Source organism: Caretta caretta, chromosome 1 (assembly GCF_965140235.1).
Source record: "Caretta caretta isolate rCarCar2 chromosome 1, rCarCar1.hap1, whole genome shotgun sequence".
Lineage (NCBI taxonomy): Eukaryota > Metazoa > Chordata > Testudines > Cheloniidae > Caretta > Caretta caretta.
Window position 1 is genome coordinate 271,414,787 of NC_134206.1, and position 25,302 is coordinate 271,440,088.

A 25,302-nucleotide genomic window follows, 5' to 3' on the forward strand; every position below is an offset into this window, starting at 1 on the left:
TTTCCAATGTGCATTACTTTGCATTTATCAACATAGAATTTCATCTGCCATTTTATTGCCCAGTCACCCAGGTTTGAGAGATTCTTTTGTATCTCTTCGCAGTCTGCCTGGGTCTTAACTATCTTTAGTAATTTTGTATCATCTGCAAATTTTATCACCTCACTGTTTACCCCTTTTTCCAGATCATTTATGAATATGTTGAATAGGATTGGTCCCAGAACAAACCCCTGGGGGACACCACTATTTACCTCTCTCCATTCTGAAAACTGACCATTTATACCTACCCTTTATTTCCTATCTTTTAGCCAGTTACCAATCCATGAGAACGCCTTCCCTCTTATTCCGTGGCAACTTACTTTGCATAAGAGCCTTTGGTGAGGGACCTTATCAAAGGCTTTCTGAAAATCTAAGTACACTATATCCATTGGATCCCCTTGGTCCACATGCTTGTTGACCCCCTCCAAGAATTCTAGTAGATTGGTGGGGCATGATTTCCCTTTACTAAAACCATGTTGACTCTTCCTCAACAAATTACGTACATCTATATGTCTGATAACATTGTTCTTTATTATAGTTTCAACCAGTTTGCCAGGTACTGAAGTCAGGCTTACAGGCCTGTAATTGCCTTCAGAACTCTTGGGTGAATGCCATCTGGTCCTGGTGACTTACTGCTGTTTAATTTATCAGTTTGTTCCAAAACCTCCTCTGTGGTTTTTTCCTGCCACAGGGATATTAAATTTAATTATATTATGGTTACTATTACCAAGCGGTCCAGCTATATTCACCTCTTGGACCAGATCCTGTGCTCCACTTAGGACTAAATCAAGAATCACCTCTCCTCTGGTGGGTTCCAGGATCAGCTGCTCCAAGAAGCAGTCATTTAAGGTGTTAAGAAACTTTATCTCTGCATCCTGTCCTGAGGTGACATGTACCCAGTCAATATGGGGATAATTGAAATCCCCCATTATTATTATTATTGAGTTTTTTATTTTAATAGCCTCTCTAATCTCCCTGAGCATTTCACAGTCCTATCACGCTCCTGGTCAGGTGTTCAGCAGTATATCCCTGCCGCTATATTCTTATTATTAGAGCATGGAATTTCTATCCATAGAGATTCTATGGTACAGTTTGATTCATTTACGATTTTTACTTCATTTGATTCTATGCTTTCTTTCATATATAATGCCACTCCCCACCAGCACGACCTGTTCTGTCCTTCCGATATATTTTGTACCATGGTATTACTATATCCCATTGAGTATCCTCATTCCACCAAGTTTCTGTGATGCCTATTATATCAATATCCTTATTTAATACGAGGCACTCAAGTTCACCCATTTTATTATTTTGTAATTGTACGCATAAATTCATGTATTTGAGATTACAGTAGTTGTAATATGCTTTATAGGAGCCAACCATGTTGTTCAATTAAATACTTTTTTGTTATTGGTGAGCTTGGAGATGGACCAAGAATTAACCAATAGGATGCTGTGTTAGATACCAATAGGATGACATTTCCCTTTTTAGTAACATCTATATGGTACATTGTTCCTACCCAAGCAACTATCTGTTACACACCCACGGGTTGGTAATACTGTTAATGGAAATATTTAATTTTATATTTTTGTTTCCCCCTAAAATTGCATGTTATGGAACAGCTAGCACAAAAGGAGAAACTGGTTATTAATTTTTCCAAGTCCATACGTTTTAGAGCTTAATAAAGCCCAGGATTAGTTAGTAATTTTATGCACCATAAATACATATACAGGATGCCTGCCTCTACTTTATAAAACAGAAAATGGATGTTAGTAGTTTAACATTGATGTCACCATCAGCAAGTGATGTCAGGGAGGAAATAAAATTTGCAGTTTCTAAGGTATTGTTTATATTTATAAACAGTCAGTACATGATGAGCTTATCTAATTTGCCTGTCAATTTGTCATTGTCTAACAAGACTTAGTAGTTGTTTCAATTTCCCAACAGGTGGTTTAGAATTGTCTATAACCTGCCCATACAACTGGATACTTTGTGTGTTGCTGCTTTACCTTCCTTTTCGGCATGTTTCCTTTAGACACGGGGCATGTGGGGATTCCAAGCCTCTTTTTTGGTACATTACTTTTCTAAATCAAAGAGAGGATGGAAAGCAAATATATGCTTATGTTTTCTTTCCACCATTTTCAACAAAATTACATCTCTTCATAAGGAAATGCTAAAAATTATGGAATCTTGTAACTGAAATGCAAGTGCAAAGTAGATGTAACTTGATCAAAATGATCAAAACAGGTGACACAACTTCTAAGTGTTCAAAATGTGTGTGTTTGACAGAGAAAGGCTCTCAATGACAATAAACAAAAGAGGCTGCAGGAGAAAATAGAACTCTTGGAAGCAAAGAGAGAAGAACTAGAAACAGAAAACCAGGTGTTAAATAGGTAATAAAATATTAGATTTTCTTTGAATTGGTCCTTAGAATTATAAACCAGTTGTTTTGAGGTATTTCGTTTCTAGATTGATTGATGTAATAATTCTGTAAATGAATAACTATCTCCTAAATTATTTGATTTACCATTACAAAATATTTGAGATGTGTGCAATTTACAGCATAGTCACTGGGGCCCAGTCCAACTGCATCCTTGTGGGCAGACCTCTGCTCCTGCATGGAGACCCACTGAAGCCAGTGTGCTGTTGCAGAATCAGGGCTGTTAGAGCTATTTTTGTACTATGAGGCCACCATGCTCTTCAGAATTAACATACAAAATCCTCTTGTTAAACACCCCCAATTCAAATAAGTTATTTCCTTGTTGTGGCTTTAACAGTTTAAAACTTGACTGTAGTAGATTGTTAGAATATCAATGAAAAGTTGAATTAATACTGCAGGACAATTAATTACATTTTCCAGTATTCCAAATATATTTAAAGTACAGTGGTTTAAATGTGAGATATTTTCCTTTTGAATGGAATTACTGCACATGAAAGTGAAGAAGCTTAAGGTCAGCCTAAAATGGCAAGTGGAGTGTTCAAAAGGCTAGAAATAAGTTTTCTAAGGTGACTTTAAGGGCAAACTAAATTGCAACTGTGGTGACCAACAGGAAATATGGTTGTCTCAATTTGGTTTGTAGACATCCAAGTTATGTTTTTTAAAGTGTAATGAATTAAAATAAAGGTTTGTTGTAGATCCTTCCTGCAAGGACACACTGCTGATCTGGCTTTCACTTAAACAAACCCGTGGTGTATCACCTGCCTGACATGTCCATCCAACCAAGGTTGGAAATGAAACACTGATCTCCAACCTCCCTTTGCTTCAGTGCTGAATTTGTAAAAAAGGGTGCCGGGGCTCAAGCAATAAGGAGGGTGTCCCCCGCACAGCATGATCTCGTGCACCACTGACAGAAGAGGTGCTGGGACTGCACCTCAGCATGAAAAGAAGTGCTGCGGTTGAGCCCCAGCGCAAATTAAGCTCTGCTTTCTTTGTAAATTTCACTGAGCTGCAGCTACGCCCTGTACCATGCTTCACAGAGAGGAGATACACCATTAGCTATGTACATTCTTGAGCTGTAGATTATAGGGAGCAGCTGCCTGAGTGGAACAAAAGGATGATTCTATCAAGCCAGTGGGCCACGAAGGCAAATTAATCTGTTTCCTGTCCTGCTCAGTGACATTTATAAATAAACCGACGGGAGAGGCTGACTTTCATTCTGTAGTTCAATGCACTGATCAGTTAACAGATACTTAGGGTGTACGCACAGTGATGTTCATTTTTCTTTTGCTAGTCAGACAGTGAGCAGAAGGCAGCAGGCTTGCATCAGAAGGTTCCATCGCAATCATATTTTGGACATTTGGGGAAAGAGGAGAAAAAGATAGCATGACTGCACCAGGAGGAGGGTTGTTAGACTGGGAAGAACAGTGCTGAGGGAAGGTTAAAACAGATAGCAAGGGGACAGTGTGTGAGACTAGCAGTACCCCAGACATGCAGGTAAGCAGACGTAAAGAAAAGGAAAAATAACCCAGAAGGATATAAGAGAACCAGACTAAAATCTGCATGGAAAGATACAACAGTTCCTGGTTCTTCTAATGCCTTTAAAGCATATGGAGGGTCTGACTCATCTTTGATTTAAATATTTTAAAAAGCAGTCTTAACTATAGTGCTTCTCGCTACTGTGAACATTACATTAAAATCTGAATTTATTTCCCTGCTGTTGAGTAAATTCTAGTCTGTGAAACTGTAGTTTATATCATTTGAGGTGTAAAAGGGATCTCCCAAACATTTAAACACAAATAAAGTGCTTCTGCTTGTTCTATATGGGCTATATGCATCCATCCTGAAGCAGCACTTTATTGGGAGTGTGTCCAGCAACATGTTGGAGAGAGAGAGAGACATGTTTCTGTGATCCGGTACTCTAAGCATTTTGAGCAATACAAAAATCTTATTTCATAGACAGAACGTTCCCTATGAAGAATACACTCGCCTTCAGAAAAGACTAAAGGATTTACAGCGCAGACACAATGAATTCCGGAGTTTAATTCTGGTTCCTAACATACCATCACTCAATCCAGTCAGTGGGATGTTGTCTACCTTAGTTCCTGGGCCTGAAATATCTTTTCCCCATCTGCAGGTGATGTATTAAATATTACTCAGATCCACATTTATTATTTCATATACCTTAGCAAAGGATGGAGTTTGTTGCTAACCTGGGACATAAACAGTGGTTAAAACTTCTGCATTAATAGTTTAGGCGATTTAAGCTAGTCACCAGACATACTGTTTAAAAGCATAAAGGAAGGAGTAATGAATGCTGTCATACTGTGGCCTAATATATAGAGAAGTGATTATATAAAATACATCTCACTGTACCCACTTCAGATGTGAATCCCTTGCTTCATTTTTGTTATGCAATTGCCATGTGGTGGTGGTGGTTTGTGGGTAACAGTTAGAGCTCTCTGGGCAGTCTGTTGTGTTGTATTGAGAACTGTTTTACTTTTTGTGAAAGTGCTCCTAGCCCTGGAGGAGTTATAGTGGTTACAAAATCAACATTTGTAACAGGAAATGAAAACACCAGTAGCACAGTTAGAATTCTGTTGCACCCTGCTAGCAACTGCTTCCCTTCTGATTCCTCAGATTTATAAAACATCTGCACTTGCCGCACCCCAGGCTCCAGCCTGTTGTTTGTCCTTTCTCTTATGTTTACACCCCCAGTCTCGAGCAATTCACTGGCTTCGTTATTTGGAAGAGGGGCATAGAAATAAGAGCCTCATCTGTGCACGGGAGCAAACTTAGGGCATGTCTACACGCTGCAAAGGAAACCCTATGGTGCCTGCGTCAGTTGACTCGGGCTCAGGGCTAAAAGTACAATGTAGACATTTGGGCTCAGGCTGAAGCCCGGGTTTGAGTCCCTCTCCCGTGGCTGGGTTTCAGAGCCTGGGCTCCAGGCTGAGCCCGAATGTCCACACTGCTATTTTTACTCTGCAGTGTGAGTCCTCCAAGCCCGAGTCAGTTGACCCAGGCTCTGAGACTTGGTGCCATGAGTTATTCTTTGCAGTGTAGATGTACCCACAGAAGGGAGATTCCAGTGGCACGTCCCTGCTTCCAGGATCAAAGAGGAGTTTGGTGAAGGTGGATACTCCCCTTCAAAAAACAGCACAAAGTGTAATAGGGAGAAGAGGCAGCTCCCTCTACCTCCCTGCGACCATGTAGTTTGCTCTTCCCCTGAGAGGTTGCTGTAGTGGGGGCTCCTGCCTCCCCACCTGTGTCCATTTGTTAGGCTCTGAAGTACACTGCCCCGGGAGCACCTGTCATTCCCGTGCACATTCCCCACTGCTGTTGATATCCTGAACGTCAGGGGCAATGCTTGAAAGCAAATAGAATAAAGACCTTTTAAAAAATCTTGTTTTCACATAAGGTAACTTTAAAAGCACTTTTATTTAAAACAAGTAAGTAAAGGGGACAGAGAAAAGGGGACAATGTCTCTGCAAATGTTACAAAATGTAATGTGGCTTTTTGTTGTTGTTGTTTTTTTTGCCGTGTCCCTAACTCCTAGGAGGAACAGCATCAAAGGGAGCTCTCCCTACTTCGTAAGCGGCTAGAAGATCTAGAAACCACACAGAGAAAACAGCTGCAAGAGCTCGGGCCACGTGGAGAGCGAGTTAGGCTGGGAGCGCACAGTGACTCTGGTAGAAGCAGGATGGTTGAAGAGGACGATATACAAATCGAGGACTCCAAATAAAGCCTGCAAGTTTCAATTACCAACTGACTTCACTACTTTTTTCTTGTGTAGGTTTTTATTGAGTGCTTTGCCAAAAACATATTTGTATGTGCCTCATATTAGAAGAAAGGATGAAATATCTGCGTCATTTTGTATTTTTGATGGAACGCACTGAGTTTAGTCAAACATCATAATTCAAGGGAAAAGAATGACTACACTTGGTCTATCTAAGCGTATACAATGATCGTGTTGCACAAAAAACGATTCTTTAAAAAGAATGGTCAAGCTTTGGGTTTCATTTTAAGCCATTTAGGAAAAAAAACTTGTCTGGAAAAATCCCTTGGAGTAACTGTTTCTTCAGGGATGTTCCCTGCCCCTCCACCCACCCACCCTCCCTTTCTGTGAAATTGTGCTGTGTTGCTAGCACATTTTTTCTTTAAAAACAAAAAAACCCCAAAACACATGATACAGGATCTGCAAAGAGATGGAGGAGGAGGAAAACAGATCACATTTTGGACAAAACCGGCACCATAACAATGTACCTTTTGTACTTTTTTATATTGCAATGACTTAAAACAAAGTTATGGGAGGACATAGCTAAGTAACAATCAAGGTTTTTATCAAATGCTGCATTATAGATGAAGTATGAATATTTGCCTTTTATATCTTTTAGAGACGTCTCAATTTGTATTTAATATATTGTGTGCTTTGTTTACTTAAACCTGATCACATCTATTTATTCAAGGTTTAATATATATATTTTAATTCTCTGCCTTTTTGTATTTGTTTTTCATTTAACAGAGCATTGGTTTGAAATCAGGAAACTTATAGGGACTGAGTCTTTTTCTCTGACCCGAAGAGAATTGAAATCTTTCTGGTAGTGCAGCAATGGTTCTCTTTCCTATTTCATGTGCCCACAGCCACTGCCTGGAAGTGAAGCTACAGCATGAACAAGCACATAATCTATTTCTTTAATAGTTAATACTATTTGTTAAAACATATCCCTTTATGTAAAGTACTACAATGGTATGCAAAAGAGTGGCTCAATCACAGGAGTTGACACCTTTCAGTTAGCATCTGTCCAAACTCCTCTCTTCTCCCTGCCCCCTGCATTTCAGATTCTCCTAGGAGTGCACACATTTGAACACTACCTCTTTTGGGGAAAAAAATCTAGAATTTCACATATTTTCTAAAGAAAATTAATAAGCAATTACAATGATCTGCTTGGCATATGAATACAGCTTAACATAGTGGAAGTACTCCTTTTCTTATAGTGGAAGTTGTTTCTAAAATCTTTAGAAGTGATCTGGAAGAATTTAATCCTTGTTTGCATTTCAGCTAGGTTTCCCAAATTTAATGCACATTAACATGCATGTATATTAGTGCACAGTGATAAATATTCAGATACAAAATGTAATGGGCAGAAATAAAAACTTACACTTTAACCTCTCCCCCCAGCTACATGCTATTCAGTAAGAAAAGACTTCCTTGTGGCAGCAACCATTGCATTGTCAGAGGGAATTTACACAGTCTGGGTGCCTCTGTGGAGCCTGGCTCCTGTATGGGAGAAGAGAGGGCCATAGCAGGAGTAAGGACAAACAGTCTCTCCCCAGGTTTAGGGGGCCCTTCCCCACAGATCCTGGCAATCTAGGGGTTTGGAAAGCCAAACCCATGTTCCTGCACTGGCCCTTTATGCCTTCCTCTTGACAAGACTCGATGGAAACCCTGCAAGGTAAACCTTCAGTTTCTTAGAACACTGTCATCCTCCATCCCCTTCTGTGATCTCGCACTTCTGACAACGTGCCGTGGCTAGCTGAATGCATGTCTTAAATTGCCGTGCTAACACTAGCATTTAAATGGCCTTTCTGGGCATTGACCTCAAGCCTTAGGACACTGAAAACATAGTGCTGCTGCTCAGAACTGCATTGCTGAACTCAGGATAAATCGACTTGTCCTGCACTCTTCCCAGTGCAAGCGTGGTAGCAGCTGCTGGGAACACACACGCGGGATTCCCCCACCTCCCACTTCCTATACATCTGCAGAAAGTCAGTAGGTCAGAGTTTCACACCAGTAACTTTCCACCGCACTCTCAGCTGATGCTGCATGGCACATGCCTTTTTTGTGTTTCCAAGCCTCCTCTTTTTTGCTTCCAGGAAGGAAGGAAGACTTGTCATTCAGGTGGTTGACAGAGCTCACTTTCGAGTCACTCCAGATAAGAGGTCTAACAGAGTTCCTAGGTGACATCCACTTTGATTGACTGGCTAATTCCTAAGTGCTAAACTTAGATGAACGGGAGGAGAGGGGTTAGGGAGACTTTTGCAAAACTGGAATAAGCATGGTAGCCCTGTTGGAATGATTAATAGTATGTTTCACACCAGTCACTTAACCCAGGTATCACTAGAAGCCAAGGTTGCTCTGACATAGTTACTTACTGTAATAACAGGAGCCATGTTTCAATCGGAACACTAGTAATTTAAAAAAAAAAAGACACTAAAGTTGGTCAACTAAATTTCAAATACATTTTATTATTCTGAAAAACCTATACACACATCAAGCTGCATCTCTGCAATTACTTGAAACATCTATTTTGAACAGCTTAAATTCTGTACAAGAGGGACTACTTTACATGTTAGTAGGATTTAACATTATATTATACTAACTGCAAAATAATGCTTTATAAGCTAGTGTTAGAAAAACAAATACTGTTTACAAATAGTTAATTTGCCTGTAAACAAAGTTCAAGACAGGGTGGTTGTTTCCCTTATAGCCAATACTGTTACAATTACCAGTTATCTGTAATAGGGCTTGCTTTAATCCACAGACTTTCCAAAACAGGTATGTGATTTGACTGTCAATATTCTCTGGGTGATGAAATGTCAGTGGAGTGCAAATACTAAATGTGCATTCCATAATGGTTTACAATCTCACCCAAGGTTCTCAAACAATCTACAAACATTTGATTATACATTTAATTACGCTATAGGAGACCCACTTCACAGGTTGGTAAGCCCCGGTATAAATGATTTTACCAAAGATTGGAGTGAAGCTACTGTCAAGACTTAAATAAAATGCAGTAATCCTGTTCTCTGTAAGTGCATTACACTTGCTTCTCCGTTTTACCTACTAGCTGGTAAGATTATAGCAAACAAGCAGAGGCCCAAAAACAAAACAGGACTGACTTTAATGTCTCCTTCCCTCTAAACACATGCTGGTTATGTGTCTAAAGAGGGCTATTTCCAAATGGCAGGGAGCCTCAAGCAGCACTGTTTCTAAGCCTGCTAACAGAGGCGCTCTTGGAAGGCAGGCTCCACTAGAGGTTATGCTTGTACAAGATGATTGCATTTCCTGAACTGTAACTGACCTTTTACTCTTTCCTGCTAGGCACGCCTCTGCACTGCTCCACTCCTATAAGATTCACTTCAAGCGTGTTGGCTACAGCAGGACCACTAACAGTCCTAAAACAATTAAACAGAGCAGCTAAGGTGAATGAGTGGTGGTTGTACCCACAGGCACTGACTTTTGCCAGTCGGTTTCCCCCCACACTGCACCCCCAAGGGGCAGTGGTGGTGGGGGGTGCAGAGAGTGGCAGGGCAGCCCTGTCCAACAGCTGATTGGCACCCAGCTCCTGAAGAACTGATGGGGGCATGCGGCCAGCCCCATGGGTGGGAAACACTCCCTAGTTTTTCTCTGTGTGTCCTTGAGCACCCACAGAGTCAGTGCCTATAGGTGTACCAATGGGGGTGTGGGGGTATGCCACCCTGAAACTATTTTTGACTACTGGGCCACATTGAGCTTCATAAAACCCAATTTGTGAGATAATGTTTAAAGTGGACCTAGCCAAAAGCAAATAAGCCTTTTCTAGTTACAAAATAGTTCAGGATAAAGTGTTACTGAAACTGGTGTCCCTGCTTCTGCAAAAGAAAGTACTGTAAGTCCAGTTATACAAAACTGGCATGGTAAAAGGTAGAGAAAACACTAAAATTAAACATGTGACAGTCTGTACCCCTATGGTCTCTCCCCCCCTTCCCCCCCCGCCCTTTTACAAGTAACGGTGCCATCTATCTGGGTTTTACCCAGGCTGGTTTCTGTGTCTGGGTGCCATTTAGGGTTGCCAGATGCCTAGTTTTCCACCAGCAAGTTTGGTCGAAAAGGGGACCTGGCAGAGTCTGGTCAGATGTATTCACTGAACACCAAAAGTCTGGTTACTATGGGGTGGGGGGTGGCGCAGAGGCATTAATCCTGCAGGCACCTTGTCAGACTGCAGCAGCTCCTGTCCCAACCCCAGAGCAGAGGGAGCCCAGCTGTGTGTTGTGGAGGCATGGGCGGTGGGTGAAGCTTCCCTTGGGGGTGGCTAGCTCCCCATCCCACCTCTTCTGCCCGCGGCCCACCCACACGCCACCCCCTCCCTGTGTGCTTCTCGCCTCTCCTCCACCGCTGGCTGCGTGCGCACCCCCCCGGCAGCCAAATCCCTGAACCCAAGCAAATGACATTTGAAAAAAAATCCTCCACGAAGAGGCGAGCCCCCTGCGGCCGGGGGGGGGGGGGGGGGGGGGGGGCTGAAGAACTGGATGCGAGGAGGAGAGAGGAGGAACCAGCAGGTGTCAGCAGGGCCCCCTGGCGAGGGGGTTGGAGTGCTGGAGACTGGAGCAGGCAGCCGCAGCAGCGAGTGCTGGGCTTTCATATGCTCCATGCAGCTTCCGGGATGGCTGAGGCAGCAGTACCTGTGACGTAGCTTCCCGGGTTCTTCAGTAATCTCTCTGGGGAGGCCAAGGGATCTGGGCAACTCAACCGCAGATACCGCCTCCTTAGCTGCCCCGGAATCTGCATGGCACAGAAATAAGAAAAAACTTCCCGTGAAAGGAACACACAGGCCCACTCCCGGCAGGGAGGGGAAGAGGTGGGGGCCACCAGGCTTCCTGCAGTAGCTGCTGCACCAGGGAGGGCTGAGCCTCCCCTGGCCTATTATACCCACTGCCTGTGTGGGGGGAAGGGAGCGGGAGTGGAGAAGGGACGAGGCCTTGGGAGGAAGAGGAAGGGCAGGGCCCGCGGGGTGGAGGGGAGGGGAGTAGTTCCTAGCAATGAGAAAGGTGGCAATGCTATTTTCCAAACTATGTTCATAAGAACGGCCATACCAGGTCAGCCCAGAGGTCCAGCCAGCCCAGTAAACTGTCTTCTGACAGTGGCCAATGCCAGGTGCCCCAGAGGGAATGAACAGAACAGGTTATCAAGTGATCTGGCACTCATTTCCAGCTTCTAGCACGCATACTGTGTAAGGTAGCATTTGAAAACTCCTAATTTGCTGCTTATTACTGCCCGGGTAAAATGTGTGGCAATACTGCACATCCAGAGATAAGATTCCACAGTACATTAACCAGGCCATGTTCCAAGATGTTCTGAAGGGTAGTCATAAAAAAAGTTCCCCAGAGACAAAAGGCTGGCCAGGGTCAATGAGCCAGGTGTCAATGAGATCAAACGGATCAGCACCTGATTAAGTGGCCATGCTTCAGCAGAAGACATGGTGTGGGCAGAAAATCTAAATTCTGACACAGAAGCATCTTAAGGTTTCTGGCCCCACAAACTCTGTCTTGTGAACATCGGTGGGAGATTATTCTTGCGCAAGAGAAAGGGCTTGAAGGGGAGAGGGCAGACAGCCCAAACCATCTCTTCCTTGCTCGCTACCCACAGCATCATCAACGCCTGAACAACAAAGGAAGCAGCATTGGACTGGGAGGGAGATCCTGACTGAAAGAGGTTCAGCCAGGAACTGCTGGAACATGGGGTGAGAGAGACCTTTGCTTTATATTCATTTAGCTTTAATTGTGTTTTACCTTTTATTTCCTTGTAACCAAGTCTGATAGATGTGGCTCATTATGTGTAGTCCACTAAAAATCTTCAAATTTGTTTTATTTAAACCTGAGAGAATAAGATTTGTGCAGATCATTTTCTATTAATAAATGACATACTTTATATGAGCTTATATAGTGCAGGAGGGTGCTGGGCAGTACAAGATGCACATTTCTGTGGGAAAGATTGGGACTGGGAGTTTGGAGGTGGTGCCCTGCAGTGTAATTCAGGGGTGGCTGGCTAGAGCACCTATCCTGTATAGCTGGGAGTGATTTACAGGAGCGAGGCAGTGAGTGCGCAGATCAGGAGAGGTAGTTCTCACAGCGAAGAAGTGTAAAAGACACCCCAGATTGATGGGACATAGCTGTCCATTAGTCCAGATTGTACCCTGGGTATGTCACACAATATTTTTACAGAGGATACAGACCATGAAATATAAACATCATATAAAAGGTTAGATTACTGATGCTTACTAAATCAAAGTGTGACTTAAGGGCTCCCCTTTTGGGTAAAAGAGAGGGACGTGTGCATATGCCAGACAAAGTCTGGGAGAGGAGAGAGGGAAGGAAGCAGAGCTGCAGCCACCCTCCCCCTTTCCCCAAGTTAACAGCTGGGCCCTTCTGCCCTCTGGGGGTGGTTAGCATGCCTTAGATTTGACCAGGCACAGTCGTGGCACTGTGCCTGACCAACCCCTAGCATTTCCTGCAGAGATAACAGCTAGTATTAACGCCTGCTGTGTGCCTTCTCCCTCTCAGTGAGGCAGAGTCACTAGTAGCACAACTCCTAACTAAGCTATACTGTCTGGGGTGCAATGCAGAGGTGCTTGCTGTTCATGTGCATGACTGTTCCGAGCCCCAGTAGTTCGAAGCAGCTCAAGGACCATGCTTCCTCATTCAGGAAGATGCTGCACCATTCTTTCCCCCTTATCTACACCTCCTCCTGCAAGTGGTTAATGACTCAAACTCAGTGCAGGGCTTCCTAAGTAACTGTTTCCCTTTTGTGTTTTGCTGTGCAAGGAGATCTATCCTTTAACCTCACACCAAACAGAGTAGAAGGCTTTATCCTTAGAGAGCCCAGCTGTACAGCAGTTGCAACTGGGTCAGAGAATGTAGCTACAAAACTGTTCCAACGTACAACATAGACAGGACCTTACTCGTGTGCCATAGGCTAAAGCCCTGGATGCTCCAAAAGGGCATTGTATTTGGGATTCCTGACTCAGTTATTACTATAATATACATGAGTCCTGAGCTAAATCTGGAGGCCTGTAGGAGTTTAAGGCAGTCGGGCAAGGATCTCTCTAGTAAAGCCCAGGTGTACTGTATGTATCAAAAAGTAGCACCATATACACAGCAGTAAAAACATCAGAAACTATGACTGACTTTTGCTTTTTTTGCCATTTCTTAGCATAACACTAAACTTCCAACAGAACACTTCATTTGTGCTCTCAGGCGAACTACTAGCTTTATACATTGAAGAAACTAGTAGCCACAGTGAAAACTATCATATGGAGTCCCCTCATCCATTCTAATCTAAACTGCAACTAAGTAAACCTTTTATCACCCAAAAAGCCCCATCTGATTTAGTGAAATAATTGGAATGTTCTGATGCAGTGTATTTATATACCATCATCAAAACATAAATGTGCTCAGGAGTGTCTTGATATTCTCAAATCTTATTGAAAAATTATGTAAACTATGGACAATGTCCTTGGAACAGTTGATTGCACCAGCAACCTAATGCTCTGCACACGTTTGGGTTCTTTCCCAATACCAATGTCTAAAACAAGACTCAGTATACCTTGAGTTAAAAAAAATGACTCATCACATGTAGCCCTGGAGCTTCTCTGCCACCTTTTTGCTAATACTGAATTACCTGCTCATAAGTGCGACTCTTCTATTGTTTTCAAACAAAGCCAGCACATTCTTGTGTTTAAGGGGGAACAAGGGAGGGGGGTTGTACTTTAAGGCCACACTCTTCATCCACAGCCCATTGAGATGTCAGGGTGTGTGACCAATTAGCACTATTCTCTGTTAATAAGGTGGCAGTGACCTACAAAAAACATCCTTATGTGAAAGTTTCTCTAACTTACAGTGAGTACATTCATTTCTGCATGTTTGTTTAATTTTAAAATACGTGGGGCAGACTTTCAAATCAGAGGTCTCTGGGCACACAAATGCATGTATAATACTAAGCAGGCTCAATGCATGAGTACCAAGCTCACATGCACTTTTACTTGCCCATATTTGAAAGTCTAGTCCTGTATGTGTGCCTGTTGTTTATGCCCTACACTTAAAATAATACTTTAAATGGTCATAATGGAGAGCAATATCCAAATGTTAAAAAAAAAATACACATAACCAGCCAAAACACTCGTTTGATACCAGCACCTCTAGTTTAAAAATTCACCAGATCATAGTCTTGGGCCCATGTGCTCTATTCACATCCACTTGCATTTTTTCTTTTCATCAAATAAGGCTTTTATATGCAGGAGATCTTTCTGGGCATCTTCTAGTCCCCATTCTCTGTCTAATTTACTTAGAATCTGTTGACAATTAGAAAAAAGATTTACTTTTTTTGCTACTTGTTTTAAACACACACTTTCTTCTCATCTGAAGATATCAGTGGTAAGATCTGTCTGAACTTGTGCCTATAACATGTTCTTCAAACATTAACACACTATTTCTGGCTTGCTTCACAAGTCATTACAATCACAGGATCTAGAACACTTCTGCTGAAAATAGCACCCCCAGTTTAAACCTTCTACCTTCCGCCCCCCCAACAAAAACCCCACTCGGCTTATTTACTAAATGTAAGGTCAGCACACTACCCTGGGGCAGAGAGACGGATTTAGAATTGCTCTTGTATATCACCCCCCCACACTCCCATGTAAGCTGGTGGTATAAATTATACACTTTGGCCTTGGGCCAGAGGATGTAAAGCAGAGCAGCGCTGTACTTTGAACACCCTTTGCTGGCATTTAAATCCAGAGGATTGGCAAAGGAAGGGCCAATAAGCTTGTAGTTGCTATTGATCAAAAGCTACATGGGGGAGCAGGGGGCCCAGAATGGATGGGGTAGGTTTAGATACCACATACTAACAAAACATCATTACTAGGTTAGAGGAGATTGTAATGAAAGGCTCTGGAGGCAACAGTTTAAGTACTCTAAGAAAGACAGATGAGAGACACTTTAAAAACCACTACCAGAGTCGTTTAGCAATGAGCTTATATGGCAAAGGACATGCTTTGATGCAGAATCCAGATACGTTGAGTTGGAAACTGACCAGCAGACTAATAAATTTTGGGAAACCTGCTGGTGCTGTGCTGCATAGGAGAGTCTGGGCTGCTAGGAATGAGGCCCAAGCTGCTAGAAATTGGCTTGATGAGGATGAGACTCTTCCCCGCAGTAAATCTCAACTGCCCCCCACACCATATTCCCGCTCCTCTTCCCCACCCAGCCCTCCGGCTGTGTCCCACATCACTCTAGGACCAGGCTCTGATCAGCACCCTTACTTCACCCGGAGTGGGGGGAGCCCAGTCATAGCAGGGTACAGGGATTTTTCTGGCATGGACATCTGAGTGGTCACTTGCTGAAGAGGTGGCTGGGAGCTGAGAGCAGATGCACAGGGAGGTACCCCACTTGACAGTCACAGCTAGGATTGGGGAGGTCTAGCAAGATGGGAGGTTATTTTCATGAGGACAGGATGTGGACCAAAAATGGGGCCAGGCAAGAGGTCAGTGACGGCCAAGAGACTGAGCAGGAATTTGCTCTGCTGTAGTGTTAAATTTACCTATTGGTTTTCATAAAGTGATATCCATACCAATGACAATAAACTCTGCCCAGCTCCTCAATGGCATATAGGCTCTTAACTCCCATTGTTTTCAATGGAAGGTAGGTGACTAAATAACTTTGTGGCTCTGGGCCTCTGATTCTATGTTATCTAGCACACTGAATTCCAAACAGTTCCAGAATCTCCAGGGAAATGGGTGGGTTGTGACAGCTGTTTAACAGTCACTTAACAACATTTCCAAACACTTTGGGACAGGAAGCATAGAACACAGTATCCTTCTGCAACTGCAAGGAGAATTTAAATTCACTTTTATGAAAAGTGGTGGCAGGGAACAAGGTGTGTTTAGAATCTTAACTCTATGGCTGAGTCCAAAGATACTATAAATATAGGACATTTATCCCCACGTGAGGTATTGGTTCTATACTGACTCAGACAATCTCTGAATTACCAGTAGCCACTCTCTCTGACATTTTCGTGGAGGTCTCCCAATCAAGCACTGTCAAAACTAGACCGTGCTTAGCTTGAAAAGTCAAACATCAGTGCCTGATGTGGTTAGTTTACATTAACTGCATAAATAGGAATAACAGGAGGTCTTACTTCATCATAATATTTTGCTATGTATTTGTAGATTTCAGTCAAGGCCACTTCCTCATTAAATTCATTTTCATGTTTCTAAAAAAGAAGAGAGATCTGATGAGACAGTTTTGCTTTTTAAAAAGTAACAAAAAGTTAGTAAAGTGTCTGCTTATTAATGATACCTTAGATTCCTGAGTTAAAAATTCTTCTACCTCTGAGGGCAATAGAGGCAAATCCCTGATTGCTTTATAGTAAGCTTTCACCTCCTCCTTGTAGAGTGGAATATCCTTAGCATAGAGAAGTTTATTTGTTGGTGCGTCCTTAAAAAGAAAACATATTATGAAGACTAGTAAATTTTAACAGCACAAATTTGCCCAAACTTCTGCATCCACGGAGTGGATTTACTGTATTTTCTGTTAGCACGTGATGACCACTTCTGGTTGCAGGGTGGTCACGTGCTAAGAGAGTCAAGCAAAATTGAATTTCATGACAGTCACTGTAGAACTATTTCTACTGGGCTCAGGAGTACTAATTACTATATTTGCCCCCGCTTGTGAGAGCTGAACCAACTCTCTTGAGACTGAAATTTTATTTATGTACAGAATGTGGGCAGCCGCTCTGTGAGTTTCCCTTACATTAACCTGCCAGTGGACCTAGCCCTGCCTTGCAGTGGGCTCCTCTCTAAGGATGAGAGGACAGTTTAATATTACTGAAAGAGCAGGGAGATTATGTGAATCTGGTGCTTAGAAGAATGAGTTAATACATGGGTGAGATTCAGGCAGAGGCAAATGGACTGTCACCTTGGCTTTAAGAGTCTAAAGCGATACTGACCTACAAGCCAGCCCAGCTATTCCAATTCTAATCTTCTGTGAGGAATGACCCTCAAAATATAAGAGATTTTTGATAAGAGCTAAAGCCCCTCTTTGAACCTAAGATTTCAGAAGCTACGAGCTAGTGCCCTCAGATTTCAGAAATAGTTTACTTATTTTAAATTATGGGGAGTAAACTATGTGTATGCTTATAATTAACTTTTTAAATATCCTGGCACTCCTATTAGTGTCTTAAAATAAAAATAAATAAATATGTTTATTTGACAAGTGACTGAAGAATATTTTAATCTAAAGCTTAGAAAAGTCATGCAAAATCATGAAATAATATTTGTTGTCTTTTTAAGAACTAAAAAAACTCTTAAATGCACTGATATTACGTATAGCAAGTTTCAGCTTGATTTTTTTTAAATGGCTAATATAAGCCATTGTATCAGCAATGGTTTCTAATGATGGTTAGACCAGGGAGCATAAATCTAACAATAGGAGGGTTTTAACATGCAGGCCACAGCGGTTTGGAGTTTTCCATCCAGTTATTAGTCAATTTAGCTTGAGTTTCAAGAACTCTAAAATCCTATTATCAAATAACTGGGTTTTTTTTTTTTAAATCTTGCTTTCTTCAATATCCACCTATTTAGGATGAGCAAACTGGTACAGATCAAACAGAAAATAACTCAATTTTTGTCTGAAACTTTTTTGAGGCTCAAAATTGTATAGTTAACATTTTAAAAAATCATTTTGTTTAACCCTGTATTTCTGGTTTAAGCCAGAAGGGGAAATAGCAGAAAAAATGTCTACTGAAGTTTTTTTGAGCAGGTCAACCAAAAAGTTCTGGAAATTTTGTAAGAAAGGCTCTACTTGTGAGATTTCCAAACTGATTTCTCCATCAAAGAAGTTTGGATGCGTTCAGATAAGCAGCCAACATTGTGCAAAAGGAACTGCATCACATCTCCAATGTTTTTCAAGTTTACCTATTATTATTCTGGATAGCAGCTTATCAGCAGTCTTTGCTGCATGCCTCATTAATGTATGGCAGAAAAATCTGGAGTTCTGGTTTAATAATTTTAACATCTCTAAAAACGTTTGATTAATCACAGATGCAACTTTGACCAAATAATGTGGAACTTTTCCCCCTCTTCATCATACTCTTTTAAAATGGCAAGATGGAAAAGAACATAGAAAATGCATGAGGAAATTTAGACTAGATATGACAATTCCTAGTTAAATTCTCTCTTAGCTTCATCTCTGGATCATTCAATTTCTTATTTTCCTATGAGATAGAGTAACAAAGGATGAAATAGGAGTTTTATCACTGACTTTCACTTTAGCCAGGATTTCATCCAAAAAGCATTACATAATTAAAAGTAACCTTATTCAGTCTTGAAACAGCAAAAAAATATGAAGGCCAAGCATTACCTTTCCCAGCTGCTGTTCTGTTAGAGAAAAGGCATCCATGAAAGCTTGTGCAATTACTGACAAACAGCCATCTATATGTGGTGTCTTCTTAATATCAAAGACAAACTGAGGGTTCTTCAATATATTCACCCAGAAGCGAAGAGGAAGACTAATCAGAGAAAGGACAAGCACTTTAAATTCAGCAGCTCAAGTCAGATGACTTATTCAGTATTGGAATTCATTACACCATGCAGACAGGCACAATTCTGAGTTGCTCATTCATGCAGTAATGAACATTAGTGAATCCCACAAAGCTACCAGACCAGTCAAATCCATGCTCGAGCTTCAGCCAGCACCAATTAATGTTCAAATCACTCTGTGGATTTGTAAAGACTTCCTTTGGGTGAGAAAATCAGTGTAAATCAGAGAAAATCAAATTTCTAGACGCTATCATGCCGTATATCAGAATCTAACTGATATATTAGAGCTCCAGACAGATAACTTGGATCCAGGTACCCACACCACAAAAGTTAGTGGGCAATGCTCAATTTTAAGTGATACATTTTTCACAAACAGAAACAAGGCAAGATTGTTTCCGAGTCATGAGTACTTAGTCACAGCATAACACCTACACACGTTATATAACAAGGTATGGTTACAAGTACCCTGTTCCAATTTCACATAAATATCCTGAGAAAGCACACACACACACATACAAACAAACCTGTTGGTTTTCCATATATGGACCACATCAGGATCTGTAATTTTTTTACTTTCAGCCTGAGCATCCAAAAAGTCAAAAAAGTATTTGATGGCAACTGGGGCTTTATTGTTGGGTAAACTCCAAATGCTTTTAAAGAGGTTTTCAACAACTAAATGAATTGCAACCTGAAAAGCAAGAAAATGAGCAGTCCTGTTATTATAGGTGAAAAGGATAAACTTTCTCAAGATGGACGGGGAAGGGGAGTTGAAACACAATCCAAGTGAAACATACACAGAAATGAAGGCGAGGGGTTGATGTGTGCGCTTGCATGCATGCTCATGCACACTATATAGGGTATGAGTAAAATTGACTCAACAGGTGTGGACAGAATCACAAATAAAAAAGAAACTGGAGACCGATCACCATCAGCTGTCATAACGGCTCACCAGCTAAGCTACATTGTTTTGTCAACAGGGAGAATTGTGGTAAATGTAAAGATGAATTCTGTATGGGAGGAGGAACTGTCTTGAGCCATTTCCTGCTTCTTTAGATAACATCACGCAATCTTAACTAAAAGTATATTTTTTCTACCTTTTTCAAAGAAGATCAGGAATACAACAGGTGCTCACTTTATTCTTTTTTGGGAGGGGAGGATCATATCAAGATTTCTAGAGGACCTGATTAATGATGTCACATGAGAATGTAAGCCAAGCTGCTGTTCTTCCTCCCTGGTGCACAACTGAGAGAAGAGGTGTTGCTGAGTCTTAAGATTCAGCTTTGGGCGATAATCAGAGACCTTGAAAAGGTCCTCCATTAAAGAGAGGAATTGAGGATTAGCTATTTTTAATGCAAAACAAACAAAACAAAAAACAAAAACCAGAGGTGGTAGAAGGGCAAGGCAAGTTAACAAAAAACGCATGGACACTATTCATACAATATTATTAAGAAGGAGGAAATGGAAAAAAACCAAACAACATTATGAAAGCCAAAAGTATAACTGGTTTCAGAGTAACAGCCATGTTACTCTGTATTCGCAAAAAGAATACATCCGATGAAGTGAGCTGTAGCTCACGAAAGCTTATGCTCAAATAAATTGGTTAGTCTCTAAGGTGCCAAAAGTATAACTGGGTTAAAAAAAGAATTAGACAAGTTCAAAGGATGGGTCTATCATCAATGACTATAAGCCAAGATGGTCAGGGACACAATCCCATGCTCTGGTACCATGCTCAGAAGCTGGGACCAGAGCTTATCTAAACATGTCCAACACAATGACATTTCCTGTAGCCCATGGCACATATAGATAGGGTTTGAGTGTGATATTTTCAAAGCACTGTCTTATTCTAATGCTGACACTGGATGCAGTACACTATTATAAAGTAGGAGATGATTAATTTACTTAAAAGACTACTTCTGTTTTGTTGTTTCTCAGCCTCTAAACTGATCTTTTCCACAGCAGCCAGATTCTAGGTCAGTTTGCTAGCACTGGATGTTACTAGGCAGCTGGGGAATTGCAGAGGCAGGATTAATTTTTGTGGATCTTGGTCTTCATTCTCTTTGAAAAGCACCCTGGAACATTCTGGGAGCTTCCATGACAATAATCTTAGATTGCTAGATTTAAGGCCACGCGGGCCTTAAGGATCATCTAGTCTGACCTCCTGAATAACACAGAATTTTATCCAGTAAGGGAATTGGTAATAATATTTTTAAACGATATGCTGTTGCTAAGAGCTTTTACATTTATATTCTTGGCTTCATTAGAAATAACTCACTCGAATTTAGTGAGGGTATTTTTTTTTTTTTGGTAGTGATGGTGGAGATTGTTTCTAAAACTGTGCACTATATGAATTAGATCCCTAAATTATAAAAGTTATGACCTAAGTTTTCAACAGTAACATGTATTTTCAAAAATAATAGCGGGTGCTCAGCATTTTCTGAAAAGTAGGCCCTGTCAGGGTATCTCAAGTTGGGCACCCAAAGTCTCTAATCATTCTGGAACATAGTCTATCCATCCAAAAGGTGAAATCCTGGCTCTATGGACGTCAACAGTAAAGCTCACATTAACTCCAACAGGGCCAGGTTTCACCCAGAATGTTTATAAACACTAACCTCTCCTTTGCCTGTACAACAAGTAGGAAACCCCATCTCCCCCAGTAACTACAATCTTATCCTCAAAAGGCAAGGAGGTAACAATTGTGCTGAGACGGGAGAATTCATTACTAGATCCCTAACTTAGGGCTCCACTTTGCCAATCTGTAACATACAGTTATTTTTGTGAAAGATAAAAATCTGTAACTAGTAGTGATTTTACAGTTTAATGTTGTGTCATACACATACATCAGGTTTGCATAATTTCCACACCAATTTCTGCTAAGTCAAACATACCGCCCAACCTACCCCAAAATGAATCCTGAACTATTACCTTGGTAGACAGCAGCTTTGTCAGATACATTTCTTTCACTTCAAATTTTTGCTTTCCTTTGTGCATTGCTCCCTGTGGCTCTTCAGAGTCAGGTAAAATCTACAGGCAGTGGAGGATAGATGTCATCCTGATATAATCATTCAATGTTAAATAAATGAACAATTAAATGGCTGGTTTATTTAACTCACCAAATGACAGTGTTCGTTCGAGTATTCCACATCTAAGCCATAGGAAAAAGGAGAAAGAGTGTGAACTGGTGTCAGTTAAATGCACCACAGCAATGGGCACCTTTATTTCGGACTAGACTGTGAGTTGGGCTATGTGCCCATGCAAGGAAGCAAGAACCTCACTGTACATTCCTAGACAGGCTACCAGACCTTAGGTCAGAGTTCACAGGTCCTCTGTTTTACTTGCTCCCTCTACATAGGTGGGCAGGGTGGGGTTGAGGAAAAGGGCAGAGCCATGATTCCAATTGCCCCTCCATTCTCTGGCCAGCAAACTGAGCCGGAACAGGGTTATCATAATTTGTTGTTGGCAGCAGCTTGACCAGTGGTGCTTGACACCTAACGTGTATCTTGTAATTACTGGTGTGTTATTGAAACAGCTGAGTAAAAAGTTCTACGTTTACAAAGTGAATAATGGAGCTGACTTGAAGTTCTGTCATTAACTGCTTATTACTATAGTTCATACAATTGTTCATAAGTTTCCTGTGCACAGTTTATATACTCATTAGCCAACAGCTGTGATGTTTATGCTTCTTTGCCTTGCCATCTTGCCTCTCAGTTTCTGCATCTTTACGCATTCCATTACTTTAGACTGTATGTTTTCTATGTCTTTCTTTTATTTTTTTTGACCTCTTCCTCCCAATGCTCTGTGGAGGTGTTGCCTGTCACAGGCTCAGAGCAAGATTTAAATAGTTGTCCCTGTTCTCAGTTACAGTTCAATGTCATGTTTTTGACATTGTTTCTATGAGATACAAACTACTATGAATGCAAATCTCTACAACTTTATTACAGTCTTCACATAAAAATAAAATAATTCTCAGTTTGTTTGTTACCTGGCGTGAAATTAGTTTTCTTTTTAAAGACTTTTATAGTTGTTCCATTTGAAATCTGAAAGCAAAAACAAGTATCTCTTACTGAAATATACGTGTCCATAATTAATGAAGCCTTAGGTTTCATGTCCTCATCCCTATGATGCATCTCAAATCATACAAAATGTGAGTTATGCCAGCATTATCCATTCTCAACATAGCACACATGATTCTCACTAAGCATTTAGGCCCAGGTCCTCAAAGGCGTTTTGGCACCTAACTCTCATTGATTTCATTACCTTTGAGGATCTGGGCTGTAAAGCCTTCTTTTCAGAGACGCTGAGCAGCTGCAACTGCCACAGACTTTACCTGAAGTTATAGAAATTCAGCACCTCTGAAAAAATCAGCTGCTTAAGGCTTTCCTTCTTCTCAGATTTTGCTGGTTTATTTATGCTCTGCATAGATCTCCTTAGGTTTCATTAATCATTCCCCGGCACTGTTTTGTGCTCTCCCTTCACATTCCTATTTCTATGGATTCCCTCCAGGACTGGTACAAGAATGATGTGTGACCCCCTAGCCTGGCCTCCCACCCAATCCCTTCCCATATGGGGATGGTGCTGTGGAGGCATATAATGCCTTCTATCACTTTTTTGCTAGGGAGGGTGAGATCTGCATTTTGAGGGGATGCAGCTGACCTGGCCTCAAGTTTCTAATAGTTATTTCCAGTCTTCAATTTCCAAAGCGATAAAGATCAAACTTCTGTACTGTAGATTTCTGCATTTCAGTTTTCTAGGCTTAAGGTACCTAGGCAGGTGGCTTGAGACTTCTAGGAAAATCCTCATCCTCCCTCCACGTATAAACTCCACTGTTAAGGTAGTAAAACTTCCCTTAAAAAGAAACTGGTGAGTCATACTGTTACTGTCAAAGAACGGATCTAAAGCTAATCCTGCATAGTGCTGAGTGTAGTCAGTTGTTGAATCCTGTGTTTTGCCAAGTGCTAGCATACGCTGCTCTATAATTACAAAAACAACTGGCCAATCCTACGAAGGGATCTCTGCCAAAATAATTTAAATGTCTTTTAAAACCTTGGCAGCCAGCCCACCGCTGGGAACCAGCATGAGCATTAAGATACTCTGTAGAAAGCTATGTCTTGTGCCAAAGAAATCTTGCCCTTACACTTGCTCCTGGGAGGCAGATACGGAATATTTTATACATATATTTATAAAGAAAAAGTTTAATTTGATAATGCAGTGTTTCACAGCTCATCCAGCGCTGCAGGAATGTTTCAGCATATGGTACTTTAAGACCACTCAAAAGATGGGCAAATTCGCTAGGGCTAGACTGGTTTCAGAGTAACAGCCGTGTTAGTCTGTCTTTGCAAAAAGAAAAGGAGTACTTGTGGCACCTTAGAGACTAACCAATTTATTTGAGCATGAGCTTTCGTGAGCTACAGCTCACTTCATCGGAGCTGTAGCTCACGAAAGCTCATGCTCAAATAAATTGGTTAGTCTCTAAGGTGCCACAAGTACTCCTTTTCTTAGGGCTAGACTGTGATTTGGACCATGCACCAACACAAGAGAGAGAGGGAGGGAGAGTCCCTCTTACATCTCTGTGTGGGCTACCTGGACCATGGATCTGGGTACATAGGACTAGACACCTGTTTCCTACTTCCCTGGAATGGAGGAGCATGGAATAAGCAAAGCCTTGGTTCTACCCCCTCACACTCTGGCCAGCACAGAAGACAGATTAATGCTGATGTACACCAGCTACCAACCAGGGCGAGAGGAACAGGGAGGTAATTGTGGTTCCCTATAGAAAATGATGTCACGGGTGCAGTGCAGCTCTGCACCACCCCTACAATGGGTCATGTCTTTGTGACAAAAGCTAGCCCTTAGCATCTAATGGAATAAAAGTGTTTCTCTTCTATTGTCATTGTGACCAAATCCGCCATTTCTTCCTCCACAATATATAAACAATGAGGCCCTTCTTTTCTGTCGTGATGCTTCAATTGCTTGTTCGTGTCATAATCGTTTCCACAGGCAGTTGAAATGCTATTAATTTCTGAGATGTACAGCTTCGGGGGGAGACGCTCATGTCTGTGCAGCATGGGGCATGAGCATTTCAGAACAGCTGAAGAGGCAGCGGTCTGCCTTTGCCTGTGCCTCTCCTCCGGCCCTCCAGGTCCCTTATCCTCCACAGAAAACTGGTTTTTGAATGAGGGATCACTGGATCTCATGTCCGATTCAAATTTCTTCAGCTTTGTGCCCCTAGAATTCACGGGTGACTCTGAAGCCTGGGAAATTTAAATTTTATGACTGGAGAACAGTGGTGTAAGTTGTTTCCTAGCTCTGTATTTGCTTGGGGAGAAAGCAAGTAACCTCTTGTCATGGTCTCTTTGTTAAGGCTCTTGTCTGCTTTTAGGAGAAAGTGCTGGGGATCCTGTAAAAAGCACATGAGTGCCTCCACTGAGTGTGTAGGCCCTGACGTGCCATCCAGGAGTAGTGCACTTCCCTTTTTAC

At 41.6% G+C, this 25,302-nt stretch overlaps 2 protein-coding genes across 5 annotated transcripts in view; one reads left to right on the plus strand and one right to left on the minus strand.

The window, feature by feature from the left end:
• CEP83 (centrosomal protein 83) overlaps positions 1–6,967 on the plus strand; it is a 34,877-nt gene extending 27,910 nt beyond the window's left edge. For all 3 annotated transcript variants that reach the window (XM_048835578.2, XM_048835579.2, XM_048835580.2), the window contains 3 exons: positions 2,326–2,429; positions 4,433–4,610; positions 6,033–6,967. In XM_048835578.2, the coding sequence (XP_048691535.1) occupies positions 2,326–2,429; positions 4,433–4,610; positions 6,033–6,218 (468 nt within the window). In that variant the 3' untranslated portion in view covers positions 6,219–6,967. The remainder of the gene's footprint in view (positions 1–2,325; positions 2,430–4,432; positions 4,611–6,032) is intronic.
• A 1,735-nt stretch (positions 6,968–8,702) lies between these two features.
• Positions 8,703–25,302, minus strand: part of PLXNC1 (plexin C1) — a 96,505-nt gene continuing 79,905 nt past the window's right edge. For both annotated transcript variants that reach the window (XM_048835577.2, XM_075124285.1), the window contains 8 exons: positions 22,808–22,862; positions 21,939–21,970; positions 21,751–21,849; positions 19,353–19,516; positions 18,650–18,797; positions 16,589–16,726; positions 16,428–16,502; positions 8,703–14,583 (listed from right to left, as the gene is read on the minus strand). In XM_048835577.2, coding sequence (XP_048691534.2) covers positions 14,479–14,583; positions 16,428–16,502; positions 16,589–16,726; positions 18,650–18,797; positions 19,353–19,516; positions 21,751–21,849; positions 21,939–21,970; positions 22,808–22,862 — 816 coding nt within the window. In that variant the 3' untranslated portion in view covers positions 8,703–14,478. The remainder of the gene's footprint in view (positions 14,584–16,427; positions 16,503–16,588; positions 16,727–18,649; positions 18,798–19,352; positions 19,517–21,750; positions 21,850–21,938; positions 21,971–22,807; positions 22,863–25,302) is intronic.